General features: G+C 43.1%; 2 protein-coding genes across 2 annotated transcripts; one reads left to right on the top strand and one right to left on the bottom strand.

Annotated features, from left to right (window-relative positions):
• Window positions 1–4,001: 4,001 nt before the first annotated feature.
• On the top strand, window positions 4,002–4,365 carry ELOB (elongin B; the record flags this gene model as incomplete). Its single annotated transcript, XM_082001967.1, is given in 2 exon segments — window positions 4,002–4,180; window positions 4,182–4,365. Coding segments are annotated over 2 exon segments (363 nt in total).
• An 8,492-nt stretch (window positions 4,366–12,857) lies between these two features.
• On the bottom strand, window positions 12,858–18,399 carry LOC309406687 (beta-microseminoprotein-like; the record flags this gene model as incomplete). Its single annotated transcript, XM_082001966.1, has 4 exons — window positions 12,858–12,987; window positions 13,636–13,738; window positions 14,962–15,112; window positions 18,316–18,399. The coding sequence occupies 4 exons, from the start codon at window positions 18,397–18,399 to the stop codon at window positions 12,858–12,860; spliced, it is 468 nt and encodes a 155-aa protein (XP_081858092.1).
• Between the last annotated feature and the right edge of the window lie 2,776 nt (window positions 18,400–21,175).

The following is a 21,175-nucleotide window of genomic DNA, read 5'->3' as shown; positions in this document are numbered from 1 at the left end:
TCTCCCTCGGGGTCTGTTGTGCTGGAAGGGCTTGCGGCTTGCAGCCCAGCTCTAGACATACTGACTTAAGTCAAACAACTTCCTTCACTGGCTGCAGGGGATGGCAGCTGTTAATGTATGGATCTCCTCAGTTTGATGTCTGAAGCGATGAGAGGAATGTCCAGCACTGCCTTTCCCTGTTTATCTAGCTCCTGTGCCTGTCAGGGAAGTTGCCAAACTAAACTGGTCAAATAATGTAGCAGCTTGACTAAAATAGTGACTCTGTGTGCCAAGCCGAGGAGGCAATTCTGCCCTGGCAAGCTTTTGCGGATTTTGAGTTTTCTGAGGAGATGTTTGGATTTGGAGGGTCTAGGCTGTGGTCCATCCTTGAACCAGAGGGGTGCATGGATGGTAGCTCCAGGTCACCAAGGCTCTGATTACAGTATCAATTCCATAATTTGATTAAAACTTGCTCACATTGCAAACATCTCTTCAGTAGCCTTTAGTGGCTTTATCTGCTGGTTGTCTGTTGCTTTACATTGTGTTTCCTGATTCAAAACTACATCAATATACTGTTTAATTACTAAATGCTATGGTGGGCTTCAAAATTGGATTAAAGCATGTGAACAAATATAACCTGACTTCAAAATGGTTCACGTTGACCTCTTTAAAAGAGAAGTGAGGAAGGGAAACTGATGTTCCTTCTGGCTCTGACAACTGATTGCCTCCCTTTTTAGCTGAACTCATGGGAGTGAGCCGTTAGGTAGGACCCTTAGCCGCATTCATGGGTGTGCAACTTCTGGGAAATCAAATAGACTTCATAAAATTTGGTATTTTCCCCAAAAGCACCACCTGTGTAACCTGGCCCTTGTCAGTAAGAATATAGTTTGCCACTTATCAATCAGAGGTGCAGCAGCATCTGTGTGGCCACCATTGTGTTGAGTAGTACTGTCTTACCTCTGCAGGAAGGGTTCAAGATTGACTTCCTCATGCTTTTAGGTTATACAGTTTACAGATGACACCAAGCTGAGTGGTGCAGTTGACATGCCTGAGGGACAGGATGCCATCCAGAGGGACCTGGACAAGCTCAAGAATTGGGCCCATGTGAACCTCATGAGGTTCAACAAGGCCAAGTGCAGGGTCCTGCACCTGGGTTGGGGCAATCCCTGGTATTAATACAGGCTGGATGATGAAGGGATTGAGAGCAGCCCTGCTGAGAAGGACTTGAGGGTACTGGTGCATGAAAAGCTGGATGTGAGCCAGCAATGTGTGCTCACAGTCCAGAAGGGCAACAGTGTCCTGGGCTGCATCAAAAGTGTGGCCAGCAGGTTGAGAGAGGTGATTCTGTTTGTTCTGATCTGATGATATCCCCACTTGGGTACTGCATCCAGCTCTGGAGCCTTCAACACAGGAAAGATATGGACCTGTTAGAGACCACAGGAGGGACAAAAAAATGCTCAGAGGTATGGAACACCTCTCCTATGAAGACAGGCTGAGAGAGCTGGGGTTGTTCAGCCTGGAGAAGAGAACGTTCCAGGGAGACCTTATTGCAGCCTTCCAGTACTTAAAAAAAGCTTATATGAAAGATGAGGACAAACTTTTTAGCAGGGCCTGTAGCGATAGGACAAGGGGTAATGGTTTTAAACTAAAAGAAGGTAGATTTAGGCTAGATATAAGGAAGAATTTTTTCACAATGAGGGTGGTAAAACACTGGCACAGGTTGCCCAGAGAGGTGGTAGATGCCCCATCCCTGGAAACATTCCAGGTCAGGCTGGACGGGGCTCTGAGCAACCTGATGTATCACAGAATCACTAGGTTGGAAAGGACCTTTAAGATCATCAAGTAGTTGAAGATGTCCCTGCTCATTGCAGGGGGGGTTGGACTGGATGACCCTTAAAGGTCCCTTTCAACCCAAAGATTCTGTGACTCTATAGAAATGCACCCTGGCCAAATCTTCTCCCTGATGTACATTTTAAAAAGGCATTTCTCTAATACTCCCTTTCTTTTCCCACTGGTCTGGGGTAGATGGCAGTTGGGTCTTTTGTATGTGTGCCTTTTAAACTGAACTACTTCAAGTTGTTTGGCTGGTGTGTATGCTCTCCTTTGTCCATCTTGTCTGTGTCTCTGAACACATTCCCTCTGAAGCAAAAATTGAGTTCTCTAATTGCTGCTCATGCAGAAGGTCTGACTTTAAGCTGTTCAGCAAAATTACATAAAACAAATTCAGTGTAACACCTCTGCTACCTTGAAGAGGCATAAATGTTGCTTTTTCCTTCCTTCCATACTAGGAGTACGGAGAGGGTAGTTTTGGTCTCAATCCACAAACTTATTTAGATCCCAGGGTCCCACTTGCCTTCAGCAGGAATTAGCCCTTGCATGAACACTGAGTCCAGAGCACAGCTCCCTCTTCTTTGTTGGCTATGCTGCACTCGTGACACCTCTCTGCTCCTTTCTTCCCCTCCCCTGGAGAACACACTGCAAAGCACAGGGACCTCCAGCTGGAACAGGCACACGTGCATTAACAAGGCAGTTAATGGCCATACTTGGATGACAGTGCCCTTGGGTTGCTGCTTAGGGATGGATGAACTGGGCTTTTTCAGCCTGGAATAGCAGTGTCTGTTTTCCTGTTAGACACAAAAAATACTGGAAAAGTGTTATTGCATCTCTTACTATCTTTGGTGTAATCTAGCTTGAATGACCATACGAGGGATCAACTCTAGCCTAGGTTTGTCACGGGAAGCTTGCATGTGCCAGTGATATCAAAGTGCAGATGGCAGAGAAAAACAGTGTCAAGTATTTCCCCCCCTGCCCCAACCTAGTGAGAGCTCTGCCTTCTTGCAGCAGTGAGGACTGCAGGTAGCTGACCACTGCCACTGCTTGCCTTCGTCTAGAGGGGTGTCTTGCTCCACTTCTTGAGGGGTTTCCAATCTGGGGGTGGGGGGAGCAGTAACTGCTCATGAACTTCTGGACCTTGCCCCTCTCATCACAAAGACAACAGCAGCCCAAATCCCTGAAGTGCGGCCATTCTTCCAGGGGCTGGGAGTAGAGCTTGCTGCCCATGGGTGCAGGTGGAGCCAGCCCCATGCTGGCCCTGAACTGCTTCTGTAGGAACCAGTAATGGTAGTTCTGGGAAGATGTCCTTTACTCTCTTGAGCACTTCAGAGCTGAAGTGAGCCTTTAGCCTCTTGGGTGTGACTTGCTCTGCGTGTGACAAGCAACTACACTGTCACTACCATAAAGTTCTCCTAAGATGTCTGGGCTTTGAAGAGCTCCCTCTTAAGCTAGTGCTACCAGCCCTATTTTCCCCTCCCACTCTGCTCCTGTGTGAGTCTCTGCCACCCTAGCCAAATTCTGTGGGGGAAGAGTTACTCCTAAGCTGAGTCTCCACTATCAACATTGGTGCTGGGCAATGAGCTATTTTTGGCAACTAACTTCCTGAAACTAGGAGGCTAAAATATCTTAACACTCTCCATTAGTTTGACAACTCTCAACACTTTCGTATTTATCAACTTTCCTGTCTTTACTGAATGTCTGAAGGAGCCAGGGAAGTTCTTGTCTCTTGCCTGACTGGGTACCAACAAACCCCAACCACTTTGTGTGCTGTATTCTCTTGTGCTTCATCCTTTCTGTGCTGAGTGCAGTCGGAGCTGCATGCTTGGCTCCTCCTGGGATCTTTGGTAGATGTATGTGGCCCAAAGCAAAGTGGGGATGAAAGCTTTTCAGATAAAAAGCTAAAGTAACACAAATACTCATTAACAGTGTTAAAAGATCTCTGCTAGATGATATCTAGGTAGGAAGACAAAAGTCATTAAGTAGTTAAGATCTCTGCTTGTGTAGAACATGAGGATCTTGGTCTGTCTAGTGGAGCACTTCTCTATAGGTATTTTTTCCACATTGGATCCATTTATCTAATGACAATTCTGTCTTGACTTCAGGTGTTCCTGAAAATACAGTTTTTTCCACTAAGAGGACTGAAATCTGTTTCCCAGTGACAGAGGGCTGCAGGAAGCCCTAGGGTAGTGATGGATGTCTACTTCATGATTTGCTGTCACAAGACAACAATCTTCACTGAGGCCAAAGAGACAACAACTGTGCATGAGTTGAAAAAGGTGGTGGAGGGAATACTGAAGAGGCCACCAGAGGAGCAGCAGCTCTACACAGATGACCAGATGCAGGATGAGGATGATAGGGCTTTGCTAGACTGGTTTAAGCAGCCAAATTTGCCATCTGCATGTTCCTGCTGTGGTGGGATTGGCTTTATTCAGACCTGGCAATGGAACCTTTGAACCATTGCATATTGACCCCTTCTCAAGCATCCCAGAACTACCTGATGTTATGAAGTCACAGGAGTCTGGTAGCGGCTCTAGTGAGCAAGTCATGTGCTAAAACCAGCATCTCCTGTTTTGCTTCTTGCAGACAGGGTGCTGGTCTTGTTTATGTATCCTGCATCCATCCACGCCCTTCCAAATGTGTCTATCTGACCAATAAAGCATTGCAATTCAATTACATGATGTCAGTGTGCTGTAGTGTCCAGGCAGCCAACAGAACTGTTTCCTGGGATCCTTCTCCCAAATTAGTGCTAGAGAAGAAGACTGGCAGCAGCTACATGTGGGCCTCCTTGTTGTGCTCTGCTGCTGGCTGGGATTAAATCACCACACAGCTGCTCGCTCACTCCCCTCGTGGCAGGATGGGGAGAGAATCAGAAGAGTAAAAGTGAGAAAACTTGTGGGTTGAGATAAAAACTGTTTAAGTAAAGCAAAATAAGGAATTAATTCACCACTTTCCATGGGCAGGCAGGTGTGCAGCCATCTCCAGGAAAGCAGGGCTCCATCATGCATTAATGGTTACTTGGGAAGACAAACATCATAATTCTGAACCTTTTTCCCTCAGCTTTGTGCTAAGCACAACATCCTATGGTATGGAATATCCATTTAATCAGTTGGGGTCGGCTGTCCTGGCTGTGTCCCCTCCGAACTTCTTGTGCACCCTCAGCCTACTCGCTGGTGGGGTGGTGAGAGAAGCAGAAAAGGTTTTCACTCTGTGTAAGCACTGCTCAGAAATAATTAAGGCATCCCTTTATCAACACTGTTTTCAGCACGAATCCAAAACAACCCCATGCCAGCTAGCATGAAGAAAATTAACTCTATCCCATCCAAAACCAGCATACTCCTGAACTGTAAACGGCATGTTCTGCCACTTGTGTTTCTTCCAGCCAACATCTGTGGCCTTGTCAGCTCTGAGGTGCTGGGGTTTTTTTGGGGGGAAGAAGTGTTGGTATACAAGCATTTGTTTCTGTCTTCATTTTGATTTCTGACACTAGTGCCTCTGAGGAGTTTGGCTGGAAATCTTGAGGGACAGGGGTGCAGAAGGAACTTGTCCTGCCTGTAGCAAAATCTTTAGGAGGACTATAACTTTAAAACCTGAGCAGAGGTAAGGTTAACAAATGGAGCTTATTACCTCCAAAGTTAAGGGATGCTTCACTAATACAATGCACAACAATGAATTTCTTGAGTTGAAGTATGATTACTGACATGGACTGTGGAAAACTTCTATCAAGTGGGCAAAGATTTTTTTTTTCCAAAGTGTTGGGAGTTTACTTTCTAGCAGCTTCTCCATTCTTGAAGGGCAAGAAAATGCAGTGGCAAAAGGGCGGTATAGCCAGAAGCTGATATAATAAAACTGCAATTTAAGAGGTCTGTAAGAAAGAAGTTGGTTACCATAGGCATGAGATCAGCCCTAACAACGCTTCTACTATTGAGAAAGCTTATGAAGTTGCTTCTTTTCCCAGACAGAATTGACCTCAGCACTATTATTTTTTTTGCTATGAACCAGATTCTCTATGTTAGAATTGGTACTAGAGTTTCCCTTTTATCCCTGGTGGTGATTTCACAAGCCATCATATCTGACTCATCTTACTCTGTTGTGCTGCAAGGGGTAAACTCCTGGTTTTGCTCTGTTGTAACAGAGGTGCTAATGCATCTGTTCCCTCAATGAAACTCCAAAGCGGTGTTACTGTTTTCATTGTCCTGTATCGAGGGTAATTCAGGCAGACCAGTCTCCGTCCAAGTTCAAAAAAATTCTCATAAAACTACTCAGTCCTGTCCATATCTCCTTGGAGGTTCCTTTCTGTACTAATAGACTAAATACACTGATAAAAATGCCTCTTACATTCTTAAACCTCACTGGAGCAAACTGAAATCGAGCTCAAGTCTGCCAGCTGAATCGGGATCTAGGTCTCTATGTTCTCTGCAGCTCTTTGTCCATCCTCTCCTTCCAGCACAGGAGCACTGTGGCAGAACTAGGATGCCATCTAGTGACTGTAGTGATTTTATAGGAGAGAGAAAAAAGAACAATATAAACCCCCCCCCCCCCCCTCAGCAACAACAGAAAAAGAAAGTTACAGAGCTGTCAGATGTGTAGATAACTAAGCTGTACTAAGGTAGCGGGTCTGTATTTAGAGCAATCTGCTGGATCAAGCTCCTTATGCTTCCCACTAGGCTTGCTGAAAAACTTAGGTCCTCTATGAAATACTTGGCTGGCAGTGCGCACCAAGCAAAGAATACTGGTATGCCACTCTCCATTTCTGATACAATTTTGGTGCTTCTAACTTTCAAACTCTTTCTTACTGAAAAGAGACGTAATAGTTCCCCATTCAGAAGACATTCTTGGAAGAAAGTAAAAGGAAATGTTAATGAGGAATATTGGCTGCTCAACAGAAACTGTATCCTAAAAACATAGGCTTGGGGCCAGCTGTGTAGCCAAATCAGATGCTGAAATTCTGGGTATTATGCTCACAAATGTCTCTGCCAGGATTCATAATAATGTTAGTCTTGGTTTCTTATCTAACCTTATATTATCTTAATTTGCTGTTAATATCAGAGAACGATACTCTATGCTTTGAATGTACCTGTTCAACAGTCTGCCTTACTCACATACTGCAAAGAAGAACAAACAACTAAGCTAGGAAAAAAGAGACTTTTGTTAAATAACCCAGTCTATGATTTCAGGAGTCTAAAGAGTTTTGAATGAATACTGCACCAGATCCCTGCTCACCTCTCCTTGACCATCACCTTTGGTGCACAGGACAGCATCCTTTTGTCCAGGAGCAGGGCAAGAGCAGGAGAACACCCTAATAAAATAAGCTGTTGCAGCCCCTGGGAAGTTTCCTCCCTGTGCAGGACATGGGGAGACTAAGGGGTGTCACTAAGGGATGTCACGGAGAGACCAAGCAAGTCCCAAAATAGGAACTGAAAAGGGGAAGCAAAGAGTCTCAGTGAGCTGTTGTACTCTGAGACTGCAATTTGGCTCAGCATAGCATGTTAGGGAAGCTACATGGTCCCAAGCTGGTATTTCAGCCCAGTTCAGCTACCCCGACCTTCATGCAGCAGACTGGAGTGAATTCTGTGTTACACAGCTTAAGGAATTAATACTTTCACAATCTCTGAGCCATTATAGTTAGCTGTTAAACAAAACTGCTTGTTTCTGTCTCTGTAGATGAGCCCATCTTTGGCAGGCCAGGACAGCAATGGGAGAAACCTCTGGAATTACAGTGGAGAAAATACTGGGGTATTCTAAAGGAGGTTGTCATCTTGTGGTGGCAAAAAAATGCAGTTTATCAGTGCTCCATAATGGAGATCTACTTGAAGTATTGATTATGCAAAAGCACTGAAGCCCTGGAGAAGCATAAAAAGCATGGGTCAGTGGTTGAGACTTGCACACTGAAAGAAATGAAGTGTGAAAACAGAATTTCGGGGGGTGGGGAGGAGTGTTAAAGTAACCCCGTCTTGTTGAGTGTTTTAGATTTGGCGTATGATTTGCCCGTTCTGGAGTTTCATGTAAATACCTGTTACAGAGCAAATCAGTTTGCCCTAAAATAAATCACAGCTTGGCCCAGGGAAACATGCACGCAACAATGGATTTGAACAGAAACGTTCTGGCTTTCAAAAGGTGCCAATGCAAACTGTCCTGCATACCAAAAGAAGAGTTATCTAAGAGCAAAGCAAACAAGCAAAATTGTCATGAATTGAATTTATCTAAGTTTTTTAAATTGGCACAATGCAGATTGTGAACTGCAAATCTCTAGCTTCTTTGGCATGCATAATGTGAATGAGGTATGCACTTTCCTTTTTTATGATTGTTGAAGTTGTGTTTTATTTTTAAGATTGAGGCAAAAATCTTAATGGAAACAAAACCTGAATGGGTACAAAACCATTAAGTTTTATCAGATTTTTATGTGCGTTCTGGTTTTGGTTTAAAAGACTTGGTAGCTGGTGGGCTAAGCACTAGATTTCATTTTTAGGGCAGGAACACCTTTCCAGGACTCAAAAGACTTGCCTTGAAAAGAATTACTGGGAGTAGAGGGCTAGCTATCCAAAAGTGCCCCTCTTTAGCAGGGCTAGCAGGAGAGCTGTGTGCTACCACATGAAGAGAAGGAAGAACAAAGCAGAGCTTTGTATGCTCTGTCTCTGCTTTCTCAGTTTTGAGCGTTTTGTCATCCTCTCACAGCTAGACTCCTTGCTACAGAAGGGAGCCAAGTCCTGCTGTGCTTCTGGTGTTCCAAAACTAGATATGATAGGTAACATCATCTGTTTCCATGCTGAAACTTGGAGCAGACAAGAGGAAAGCAGACTGCTCCCTGGAGGCTTTTAGGATTAGGCATGAAATGAATCTTTCCTGCATTTGCATAGCAGACAGGGTAGAACCACGTATCGTAACAAGACTTGGCAGATGGTGGAGAAAGGTGCTTGGGTGGATTTAAAGCATGCTTAAGTAGGTCTGCATCATGTAGGAGTGCCGGTTCAGGCTGGCTTTTCTGGAATTTGGATGCGTATGTCTACTCAACCTTAAAAAGGGAAGTAAATCTTTGGTCACAGCTTACCTAAGACTTGGTGTTCTCTGTTGACATGCCTTACAACGGAACCTGGAAGTCTCTTGCAGGCAGAATGACATCCATAGAACAGTTTTGGTTGGAAAGGACCTTTAAAGATCATCTAGTTCTGCCGCCCCCCACCCCCTGCCCCCACCAGGGTCAGGTACAACTTCCACTAGATCAGGTTGCTCAAAGCCCTGCCCACCCTAACTTTGAACACTTCCAGGAATGGGGCACCCACAGCTTCTCTTGGGCAACCCTTTCAAGTGTCTCACCACCCTCATTGTAAAGAATTCCTTCCTTGTATCTAATCTGAATGTATCCTCTTTAAATTTACAACCTTTACCCCTCGTCCTATCATTACAGACCCTGGTAAAAAGTCTCTCTCCATCCATGCTGCTACCCTTCCTGTGTCATCTCCTTTGGTAGAAACTAGAAATAACAGTCCTACAATTCCCATGGTGCAATAGTTTGTCAGAAAGTATTTCCAAGTCCTCTAGCCTCTACCCTGAAGTGTTGGGGTCTGTGCTAGGCATGGTGTCGTTAGAAGATGCCTTCAAATATGCTTTCTCTTAGCATAGGCTTGCAAAGAGAAGCAAATAGGCTCATGGCCCAGCTGTTAATGGGGACAATGGCTCCCAAGCAATGGCACTTTAGATAGATCGTTTTGTGAATGGCAAGTCTTGAGCTTTCCAAGCAGGTGAGAAGGGAAGCAGAAACAGAAGAGACAAGCAGTATTTCTGCTTGCAGTCACGCCATCAGCCAGTTTTCCCAAGAAACATGTGTGCTTTGTGGTACGTGAATTGTGATTGTATATGCAAGTACGTGGGTGCAGTTCCAAAATGGTTCTAACCCAACTTCAGCATCCTTGGCAGGTGCTGAAGGGGCTGGGGCTGGTCATCCAGAACTATGAGTTAGACCAGAATATTGGGAAAAAAAAAATTCTAGTGCTAGAGTAAGGAATGTGATAGGTAGAGGGCAAGTCAGAAAGGAACAGCTTGCACATGCACTGGATTACACCCATTAGGGAGCTGGAGTCCAAGGTAAAGGCAGCTTATTACTGCAAGGACAAACCTAGTAAGAAGACAGGCTCCTCTTTGTGGGTGGGGTTTAAATTGCATCTGCTGCCGAGATGGCAATAACACAGAGAAAAACCTCTCCTTTATGCTGTATAAAAAAGGCTGAAGACTATTACACAAGCTCCAAAATGATCTATCCACACTCTATTTCTGCTGTAACAAATCAGCATGGCCTTCAAATGCAATCTCCTCTTGGCAGGCAAACTTTTTTGTTCTTCTTTATTGAATATCGAGACAGGCTGTGACTCTGTTCACCTTGCTGTAAACAGCAAGATTCATGTCTCGGAGCATAAATCCTGTCTGTACATGGATGGCACCTGTAAGATATGAGATAGAATAATGGCCTGTTTTTTACACTTTTTAAACTCTCATGGCCTTGATACTTGGGTAGAGTCCATCTGAAATAACTCAGGAGTTGTAATGCTGCCAGCCTTCGGAAAATTTTCAGAGAGTACATAATGGGATGCCTCATCCGCAACTACTCTGTCTGAGAGTACTCAAACTAGCAAACTTAAGCAAGCAGCAAGAAGCTCAGGGGTAAATGGATTTCAGTGGATTTTGTTCTGTTTCAGAGATCATGATCTGCAACGGAATAGAAACGAATGGTGCGCTCGGAAAAACTGGAGAAAGAGAAATTAGCAGACTTCAGTGATGCAGAAAAAGACTTAGCTGAGGAGGGGAGGAAGATGGCAGAAAGGAGGAAAATTGCCTCCTCTTTTGGAAGACTGTACAGAACTTGATCTCTTGTATACAGAGACCATAAACACAAAGCTCAACTTCAGCCAAATGCAGGTCACAGTTCCAGACTCATCAGCATTTTCAGTTTAGGATATGGTATTGCAGAAAATTAATAATTCAGGAGTTCAGAAGCAGGTATCTCCATACTGAACCCAGAATGTCCCTGCAAATACTGAGAAAATTTACACCACGGCCTTCAGAAATGTCATCAGAGCACCTTGCTTTTTGGTTACTGTTATATTCTAAGTCTTTGTATTCTTTAGCTTGTAGTCTTCCTGAATAGTATTATGAAGTCTAGATCTTATTTTTGACTGGTTCTACAAAATAATTCCTTATCACTAAAGGACATCTGATCAAGACAGAAATTAATCGTGTGCCTAAATATTTGGTTACCAAGCTTCTTCCACATTGCATTATAATTGACTGCCTGCATAAATACGCCATAAGCAGGTCCCAGTAGCTTCCAGATATGTGTAGATGTTAGAAAAAAAAAATAATTGAGCAGTCAGTTTCAGGTGAGTTTGGAGGTAAACTACAAAATAAACAGGTGTTGTAACAGACATTGTCAAGCTAGCTCTGGTAAGTACTTGATCAAAATCCCACTGTCTAAAGATAATGAAGGAAAAGGTATCCCTTGTTCGCAAACTAGTTTTTTGGGCGTTAAGCTCTGAATTCTATGTACAGCATCTTCCTGGGCTTCACAAGAACATCGGTTCAGTTACAACCCAATCTTGCATGTGATCCTGGGCAGCCTGTTGACACCTGTGTCTTATCCAATGTGGAGCACAAGACCTCAACCAGTGTTGCATCGTTTTTGGTAGTCAGGAAAGGAGAAAGTGGGACAGATGCAGCTCAAATTGTGCAAAATCCTCTTACCTTTTTCCCAGTAGAAGTAATTGTTACCGCTACTGATGTAAGCGCTGTATGGGCTTGGTGACACCTTTAGTCTATTTGCAGAGAGACATTAGCAGCTTTGGCTTGTAAACTTGTATGAAGTAAATTACTGCGGGTCCTATTCCAAAAGGGCATGTGGCAGACAATTAAAAAAAAAAGGTGTAATGAACAGGATTGCCTTTCTGGGGAAGGAGAAAGGGAAGCAGAGGTGAAATAAAACACTGGGGTATAATTCCTAGGATCCTGTGTGGCTCGCTGGAGCACGTGTGGTCAAGGCTGACACAAGCTGAGGCTTGCCTTGCCCCTGCAGATAGCGGGACTGGGCTCTGCTATCAAAGTATGTGCTCATTCCATAATCTGAAACAACTATGTAAGCTCTGACACACTCTTTTTATTACAGGGATATAGAGGATGGAGACATAGGATGCTCATAGTCACTTGTGGAAAGAGGCAGCTGCACAAATGTGCTCATAAAGATTATGAAGCAGTGCCCTGAGGGAGAGCTTATACTGGCAAGCGTATCCCTCTCAGTTATTGTTTGTGGATTTGCTGAGCTGCTTCCCTGTTTGAGCTCAGTCCAGGTCAGTCTCTCCATCCAGCCAGAATCCTACCCATCAGCCAATTTAATAACTTGAATTTCTTAAGGGTTAATCTGAGTAAGAGATCTTTTCTTTTACCCAAACCTCAGGTTGAGTACTGGGTCTGCTGTGCTGTGGGTGGAATGGAAGTATAGTGCTGGGTTAGGTGGCTCTTGCAGTCCATAAGTTGGGCAGGCTCCAGAGAGCCATATAGGATAAAAGATCATCATATAAGACATTGTCCTAGAAAAGAGCGTTCAGAAAGATTTTTAAGTTGTTTTTCATTTCTTTCCCATATCTTTTTTTTTAATGTTAATTCTTTAGGTTTCCATCCTCAAAGAAGAAAATAAGTCACATGAATTTCTGATGCTTCATCTGATTTTATTTTAGCTTTAAGATAGAGCAGTGCACAGATGATAGAAAATACTCCATGGCACTGAAGTGTGTCTAGGGAAGAATTAAAATTAGAAGCTACTGAGGGTGCTTAAAAATGTCAGCTTTAATTTCTGATCTCAAAGAAGGAACAAGTCAGTTCTTTCTTCATGGGGAAGCAGATGGGAGAGAAACCAAGGGAGTCTTTTGTGAATAGTTTTATTATGTGTTAGGTTTTATCTGTATATTTCCCTCAACAGCTGCATTTTTCAGTGTTTTTGAATTTGTGAGAGAGAGACCCCTTAAAACAAAAAAGGAAATATCCCCCAAATCCACAATCTTTCTCTGTTAGCCCACCCACTCATGGACAGGGCATTCTTTTGAGTGATCATCTTTTTCCACTACTTTATAAGTGCAGGTGTCCTTGCTGAAGATGCTTACACACTTCTCTTCATCGTAGCCAGATGGTGTTGCAAAGCTGTCATTGAGAAAAGAAAGACAAAGAGGTGATGAGACCAGGAAGTAAACAGCTTCCATTTCAGATGGTATCTACACTTTTAATATGACGAGTCTATACTGAGGAGGTGTTCAGGAGCAGAAAAGGGACCTTGCACAAAGTTCCCAGCTCAAATGTTACTCAGCCTGCTTCTTAAGCAGGATGAGAGGAGAGTTGTAGTGTACTGATATGATTTACACCCAAGGGATGTTTGTTGCCTTTATTTGCTACTTCAATATCATTGCTTTTTCTCTTCATCCAAAGTACGGAACAAGAATTGTATGAGTGGTTGGGTGCCTCTATAGGAAAAATTATAGGCAGGCCACTGTATCTTGAGCTGCTTCTCAGAGAAAAGAGGGGCAATGTGTGGCTTTGGGAAGATTTAGCCCCAAGAAGATTTAAGTCCTCTTTTTTTCAAAATCAAGAATCATTTGTTAAACATGAGCTATATTTGTCAGAGGAACTTCTTGCATGCTCAGTGATGATGGCATTGCGTTAATGCATAACTTTGATATGAAGTGAGTGAGAGAAGGGTCATGGTTGTTCCTCGGGGACCCCTGTGTGAAGGGAAGTGGTTTGTGCCTGTATCATGGCAGCGGAGGAAAACCCTCGCTGCTGCTTTGCACTCACCTGGAGCAGCAACCAATTCCATCCCTGGAACAGGAGCAATCATAGCAGTCGGTCCTCCAGCGGGAATCAAATTCATGCAGCTCTCCATTCGAGTCATGGCAGCCTGAAAATGTTGTGTGCAAGCAGCCTTCAGTGTCAGATCTATTGCACTAACACTATTGCTTGTACAAAATGGGTTCTGTCTGGCAAACACGAAGGGTCCCCAAAAGAGCAGGACTGCTACTGTTCTGATGCATGGAGAAGGGTCTCCTGGGTCCCTCTCTTTCCTGTGGTTCTCAGCAGCATCAGGTTTCCTGGAGTAGCTGATCTTTAAGTACAGGAGTTGGAGCACCAAGCAGAAAGACCACTAGGCACAGATCTGGTCAGAATTAAGAAACAGCTTTGACTTCCACCCTCATTAACACCAACAATTGTTGACTCATTTGGAGCAAGACTGAACCTGCCCAGAAAACTCTTTCTGATCCTCAGCTGCAGGAAGAAAGCACATACTGGATAAAAAGTTCCCGTCCAATAGCCATGGAACAGACTGCCTAAATGAGTGATCTGGAAAGCAGGTTTTTATAAGGACAGGACAAAACAGAGTGGAGGATTTGGGGGTTCTAGGTTGTGTTTTTGCCTATAAATATGTTCTCTTTATTTGGCAATGCTAACTCATTTTTCTAGTAGTAGCACTAACTCTCCCAGAAAAAGCTCTATTTTGGGGCACTCATTTTATTTTGCATACTGGCACACATCAGCTCTTCTTGTGTCCAAATAATTGCATGTTTCTTTTGAGGACTTGTTTTCCTTCAGCTCCACTCATCCACAGACTGACAGACTAGCTGTGTTCAGGAAGAGCGTCCAAGACTCAAGGGGAGCAGCCATTCTGTTCTTAAGACCTTTCCTTGGGATAGTGAAACAATTAATGAATAAATTGTTCAGTGTGCTGAACACTTGCCAATCTGCTTCCTGCTTTATACTGACCACACACACATAGAGAAATGCCCTTCTCCTCCCTTCTCTGGGGCAGGAGTTTATTTAGTATTAGTGTATATATAGTATATATGAGTATTACTGAATATGCTGAAGTAGTGAAAATATTAATTGTTACTTCATGCAGATGGATAAACTAAGCCTGTGCTACTTCCCTGGACAAAATTAATTTGTAATTTGGCCTGTGTGATGCTCCTCAATGAAACTCTTCTCTTTTTTATAACATATCATAAATTCCCTGCTCTCTATACCCCATTTCCCCCTGCCATTTCTTAGTGGTTTCTCACCACAGTTTCCACTTATTTCTAAACTGTGATAAATTGCACTGAATGGACAAATCAAATCAAGTAGTGCTTGTGGTGATGTCTGTCAAGTTGAGGACAGTTGGCTTCTTAACTACGATCTCACCATTAGACATCCCTGGCTTCAACGGCTGAAAGAAGCAAACGGCATTGGACAGCGTCACGTTGATGGCAAAAACAAGAAGGCAGGCCAAGGTGGTTTTCTGAACAAGAAAGCAGAATTAATATGAATACTTAATTATTAAGATGTCTTGATAATAAATACTACCATTAGAAATAGGAAGATACATTGGTTTCAAATAAAAATCCAATTGCCTTTTGCAGTTTAGATACTTGAACACACAGTCAGGAATACTGAGCCATTTAGAAGAAGCAGAGGAAGAGCATCATTTGGGGGGGGAATCTGTCTTTCTAAGCTGTTAAAAACAAGCCTAATACAGGACTGATCATAGAATCAGATACTATTTGTAAAAGGAGTGTGTTCTATTCCTTCCTCATTCATTTTTCTAGACATTTTCTCCACAGGACTGGTCACTGACTGTATCTGCCACTAACCTCACTCATAGTTGTGAAAACTTATGCACTGGAGTCTGAAGAATCCACTGGATTTTTCACCCTAATATTGAAGGATTAGGAACAAGTTGAAGATCTCTAGCTGAAGTTGAACCATCAAGATCTGGCCCTGCTTTGAGCAGGAGGTTGAACCAAATGACCTGCAGGTGTCCCTTCTGACCTACATTAATCTGTATTTTATGACCTTTGTCAGCAGCTTTTTCTGAAAGTTCAGCTTAAATTCCTCAGCGAGTCCCTTATCCTTCAATATTAGTTTGAAATGTTTGAAGGGCTTTCCTTGGGGATATGAAGGAAATAAGTGCAAGAACTCTAGGGTGGAATTAGCTGTGATGAATTTAAAATCTTGGTAAGAGAGGGAATGTAGACTAGGAATAAACAGTGACATATGCACACGCATATGTTGTATTTATATGTGGGTTTTTTGGACAGAGTAGAACTGATGACTTATAAAAAGAAGTCATAACTGAGAGGTGGGGGGAGGAAAAATGAGCATTTAATTTTGCAGAGGAGAGGTTAAAACCCACAGAACTGCAATAGAGCTGTAAAGGAGTAAAAATCAAGCTAATGTTTTTGAGTTTAACTAAATGTTGACAGAATCATTAAGGTTGGAAAAGACCTTTAAGATCATCAAGTCCAACCATCAACTCAACACCACTATGCCCACTAAACCATATCCTGCAGTGCCACATCTACACTTTTTTGAACACTTGCAGTGATGGTGACTCCACCACCTCCCTGGACAGACTGTTCCAATGCTTGACCAATGTTCAGAAGTTATCCAGACTTTTCACAAAAATGAAGGCCAGTTCTAGGTTGCGACATAACAGAGCTGCTTTCTGCCAGAAAAGAGATTACCTCCAAATATTACATGTAAGTGAAAACCTTTAGCTGGAGTTCTAGTAGACATCTCCTGCCATATATATGCTGATATCTGTTACCCATGGTTCTTAGATGCCTGTGCCTATCTGTCTGACTTTAGCTCTCAAAACACAGAATTTCTACTTTCTTCAAGTTGCTTAGATCTCTGAACACTGAGATAAATCCTGCAGAACCTCCTTTAAAATCTATAGCAAAATACCATGGTCTTTTACAGTATAATATGTAATGGACTCACCATTCCTGCAGAATTATGAGTGTTCCAGCAAGGAGTAAGCCTGTAGGAAGCTCTTCTCAGAGAACTTATATAGAGAGGAAATATATGGTAGCAATCCTTGAGCAAACTGAATAGGCATTAATAACTCCAATAAGGCTTCTGCAAAATGACCTCATTGGGTGGACATTATTAAAACAAGCTGATTACAACAGGATGGTTTGTTTCTGAAAGGCACTGGAGAAATAGGTGTGGCTTTTGTGCCTGTGCTGGTTTTGGCTTGGATAGAGTTAACTTTCTTCATAGTAGCTAGTATGGGGCTGTTTTGGATTTGTGCTGAAAGCAAGGTTGATAATACAGGAATGTTTTTGTTATTGCTGAGCAGTGCTTACACAGAATGAAGGCCTTTTCTGCTTTTCTCACCACCCCACCAGCGAGTAGGCTGAGGGTGCACAAGAAGTTGGGAGGGGACACAGCTGGGACAACTGACTGACTGAAGGGATAATCCATACCATAGGATGTTGTGCTTGGCACATAAAGCTGAGGGAAGGAGGGAGGGGAACCTTCAGAATTATGATGTTTGTTTTCCCAAGTAACTGTTGCACATGATGGAGCCCTGCTTCCCTGGAGATGGCTGAACACCTGCCTGCCCATGGGAAGTGGTGAGTGAAATCGTTATTTTGCTTTGCTTATGCACCTTTAGTTTTACTTAATAAACAGTTTTTATCTCAACCCACAAGTTTTCTCACTTTTACTCTTCTGATTCTCTCCCCGTCCTGCCGTGGGGGAGTGAGCGAGCAGCTGTGTGGTGCTTAGCTGCTGGCTGGGGCTAAACCACAACAGTGCGAGACCAGATTGGCAAGGCAGCTATGGGAGGTACTTCAAAAGGAATTTCAAGCCTGGAAGGAATACTTAGCACTCGCCCTCAGAAACCCATTAGAGACTGTGTGGTTGTGGTTGTCACTCACAGCAAAATTTGCATGCTTAGTTTGAACCATCTAGGTTTTATAAGAGGTTAACTTTGAACAATTATTCAGCTTTCTTGTTCATCAGCTGAAGATGAAAGAAGGCTCTTGTGGAAATGGAGTGGTGGTTGGAAGGGTTACATGTAAAGCAGGGTTTCTGTGGAGAGAGGCTGGCATCTGTAGACCCTGAGAAAAGGGTCCTAGATAACCGTTTTCTTCCTTGTTCAGTTTTTCATCATGTAGAAGACCCATATACTCAGGTTCTCTGTGAGTGAGGAAAAAATAGGTATGGTATATTTTCTTCCTTTGTCCTCGTAGCTTGGGATGGTCTCTTCTTTGCAGAGGCTGTACATGTCAGGGACAGATATGCTTTCCAAATGCTTAGAACAGTAATTTGATAGCAAAGGACTCAAGTACAGCCTACTTTTGCTTATCTTTGATCTAGCTGGTTCAAATATTGCAAACTCTGTAGCCCTGGTAGGGGAAGAAGTCTTCCCCGTATTACCAGGGCTACACAGTTTGCAATACTTGAACTAACTACTGTGGCTGCCTAATTGCATTGCCTGACTGTGGGTTTGAGAGTTGAGGTTGAACTCTAAGCTGAGGTGGCTACGCCCCATCTTCTACCCAAACTCGAGAGTTGAGAACATCTCAGGATGTCTACATAAGAACGCCAGCATTATTGCAATGCAGGTCACAGTGAGACCACCACTTACAGGGACAGCCTTAGCTGGCTTTCAACTTGGTAGGTTGGGTAAATTGTTTTTTCTTCAGCTACCAGATCTTTCTTTAGGATGGCAGATATGAGCTGAAGTGCTTGCTGGTATTCATAGGTTTGATAAAGCTGCCCACAATCAGCCATCATTAGTAAGTCAGATTGGGCAATGCTGATGTTAGTCACCTCCTGTTTCAGGGCAGTGCATACATCACAGCCCCACAGCTCATGCCCTTGGCTCCTAATCACTGGTAAACCAACAGAACATGTCAGCCCATAAGCACAGGCCCTGGGAATTTCTTTACTGACATCAACAGAGTCCAAATGTCCCCTTTGGATCTCTCACAAATATGTATGAAGCCAATTTAAGTGTCATCGTGGTTTGGGATACTGTCAGTGTTTCAGAGGAGGTATTTCAGAGTATGTGCATTTTCTTTTAGAGGGGAAAAAAGGCTCAGTAGGATAACAAAGTAATACACGTTGATCCTAGGCCAAAGCTGCCTTTTGTGTTGATTGCAGTGAAGATGGGGACAGTTCACGCTTTCCCTTCTGATGTTCTGTTCCTATGCTGCCTGATCTAACTAGTTTACATCTGTGGGATGGCTGAGGATGGGCCCTAGCTTTGTATGCCTGCTTTTTGTAACCTTTATGTGCTGAGAAGCAACTATTTCACATTGGCTGACAATCCTGTGGGAAGTACCATAGAATCCTATTCAAGATATTGGCTCCTCCATGTCCTCAAAGGTAATCTGGAGCAAGTATTCCATGATAGTTTGGAAGAAAAGGACTGTCAAATTGCATTGCCTTAACTCTGTTAGTATTACCGAGCTATTTAATTTTTTCTTCTTGCATGTTGTGGAGTTTGCATGTAATATTTTGCTTGACAGGCACTCTGCAGCAGTTCTTGTATGTGAACAAAAGTCACCAGACACATAGCAGTTTGCGATGCTGGTACACTGGAGTGAAACTTGTGGAATTTGTTACAGCCAAAACCCAGTCAACTTGATGGTTTTGTGCTGAGTGACAGAAAATGCATTTGTTGTTCAAGTCCAAAAAACAAAAGTCCAACCAACATGCATGTGTGTTTTCTCTCAACTTTTCAGGCAAGCAGTGACCACCCAGCTGTTCCCATTGCAGGACATTCCCTGTTTTCCTCGTGCAAGCTATGACCGGTATGGAGAGAAGATCTTGCAAGCAGCTTTCTTTGGAATGCAACAAGGAGCAACCCATCTAAGCCTGGGCAGTGTCTAGGGACAGTGAAGAAGCACTTTGCATGATCTGTGAACTCAGGGGACCCTAAAAACATGCTGTGGTGCTGAAACCACTCAGATCAGCAAACTCTATGTAGATAGTCCATTCATATATTGATTACTGAGGTTATTTGTGGCCCATGTTATGCTGCATTTCTTCATGTTGTTTGCGTACAGAATGATAGGTGCCTTGCTTGTGTGGGAAACAGGTATCTCCAACAGACATTGCTCTGTTGAAATCTTGTGTTGTCTTCCCAACTGCTTTATTTCTTACTAAAAACATTCTAAGAATATCAGTGCTCTGCTCAGTTCTGTGCCCTCTTTCCACTTAATGCTAATGAACAGAGTTTCTTCCTAAAGCGGGGAAAAGTCTTGGGGTCTTTCTTGAAGATTTACCTATTTTACTTAGTCATTCTTCAGTTGGGATTTCTGATTACATCTCACTGATGACCATGGAGACAATGAGAGTAATGCAAGATTGTTTGCCTTGTTTTTTCTGTATCTTTCTCTGCTAGGCAATCAACAGAGAAATACAGCATGACTTTGGAGCAGTAATGTTCTTAAAAACAACAAATTAGCTAATACCTATGAAAAGCATTACTCTATAAATAACTTTTACTCTATAAATAAAGCTAGAAGAGATGCACTAGAATGAAAGCAGTCCAGGAACCTTGTTTCTTAACCCACCATTTCAGTACTACTCACATTGAGAGGGATCCACTTTCTGCAGGAGAGAGTAAGTGCAGGACTCCTTATGGAAGATTAGTTCACGTATCTAGTCATTAAAACCAGTAGGTTGACTGGTACTGCCATTGAGAGGGGGAAAGCAAGAGGAAGCTTGAGGCATATCAGCTCTCAAATCGTAAGTAAACACAATTTTACAAATAGATTTGTCTTGACCTTAAACTGACAATGCTATGTATAATGTGCATTGGTTTTACAATTGTTAAACAAAGTCTGTCACATTTGCATGTGAGAAAAGACAGCTGTTTTAAGGAAAAGCACAAGCAAACAGCACTAAGATATATGGTGCACTGTTGACACAGAAATGTATTGTAAATGTGGTGGAAGGAAGTTTTATCTTGGTGGGAACGCTTTTGTTAACTCTGAGGCTCATACACCCACAAACGCCAAAGCCTATGCCCTCAGATCTCTCCTGGTATAGGGATTAGCAAAGAATTGTACTAATCATACAGGCAAGGGACAGATGATGTGAGCAACTTGTCCCAGGTAACATGTGGCATAGGAGAAATTTGAATCCATGTCTCAGTGCAAGCTGGGAGGCCCAAGCTAGAGAAAACAATGTCATTTCTCCCCTGATCTGAACACCCCTGTCTCCTTCCATATGTAGCAGAATTCCCACCCCTGGGCCAAATTTAAAGACATTTCAGTGGGATAAGAAAAACTTTTTTTTTTTTTCCCCTTGTTTAGCTCTGTGCGTAAGCAAAGATCCCTCCTGCAAAGGCATAAATGCATTTTTAAAAAAAAAAAACATGGTAATTCCTCAGCTAGTCTGGAAAATCCTGTCAGGTCATGATCCCCAGGTGAAGGATCAATGTGAAGCAAGGGACATAGAGACAGATAAGAAGATCTAAAGAACCAACTGCAAATGCCAGGCTGTGTTTGCAAGCAGGAGATCTCCCTCTCTGCAGTGTGGGTAACACTGAGGAAGA

The sequence above is a fragment of the Phaethon aethereus genome (genome assembly GCF_964289735.1).
Source record: "Phaethon aethereus genome assembly, chromosome: 7".
In the NCBI taxonomy this organism is placed as follows: domain Eukaryota; kingdom Metazoa; phylum Chordata; class Aves; order Phaethontiformes; family Phaethontidae; genus Phaethon; species Phaethon aethereus.
This window is presented reverse-complemented; position numbering and strand designations above follow the sequence as displayed.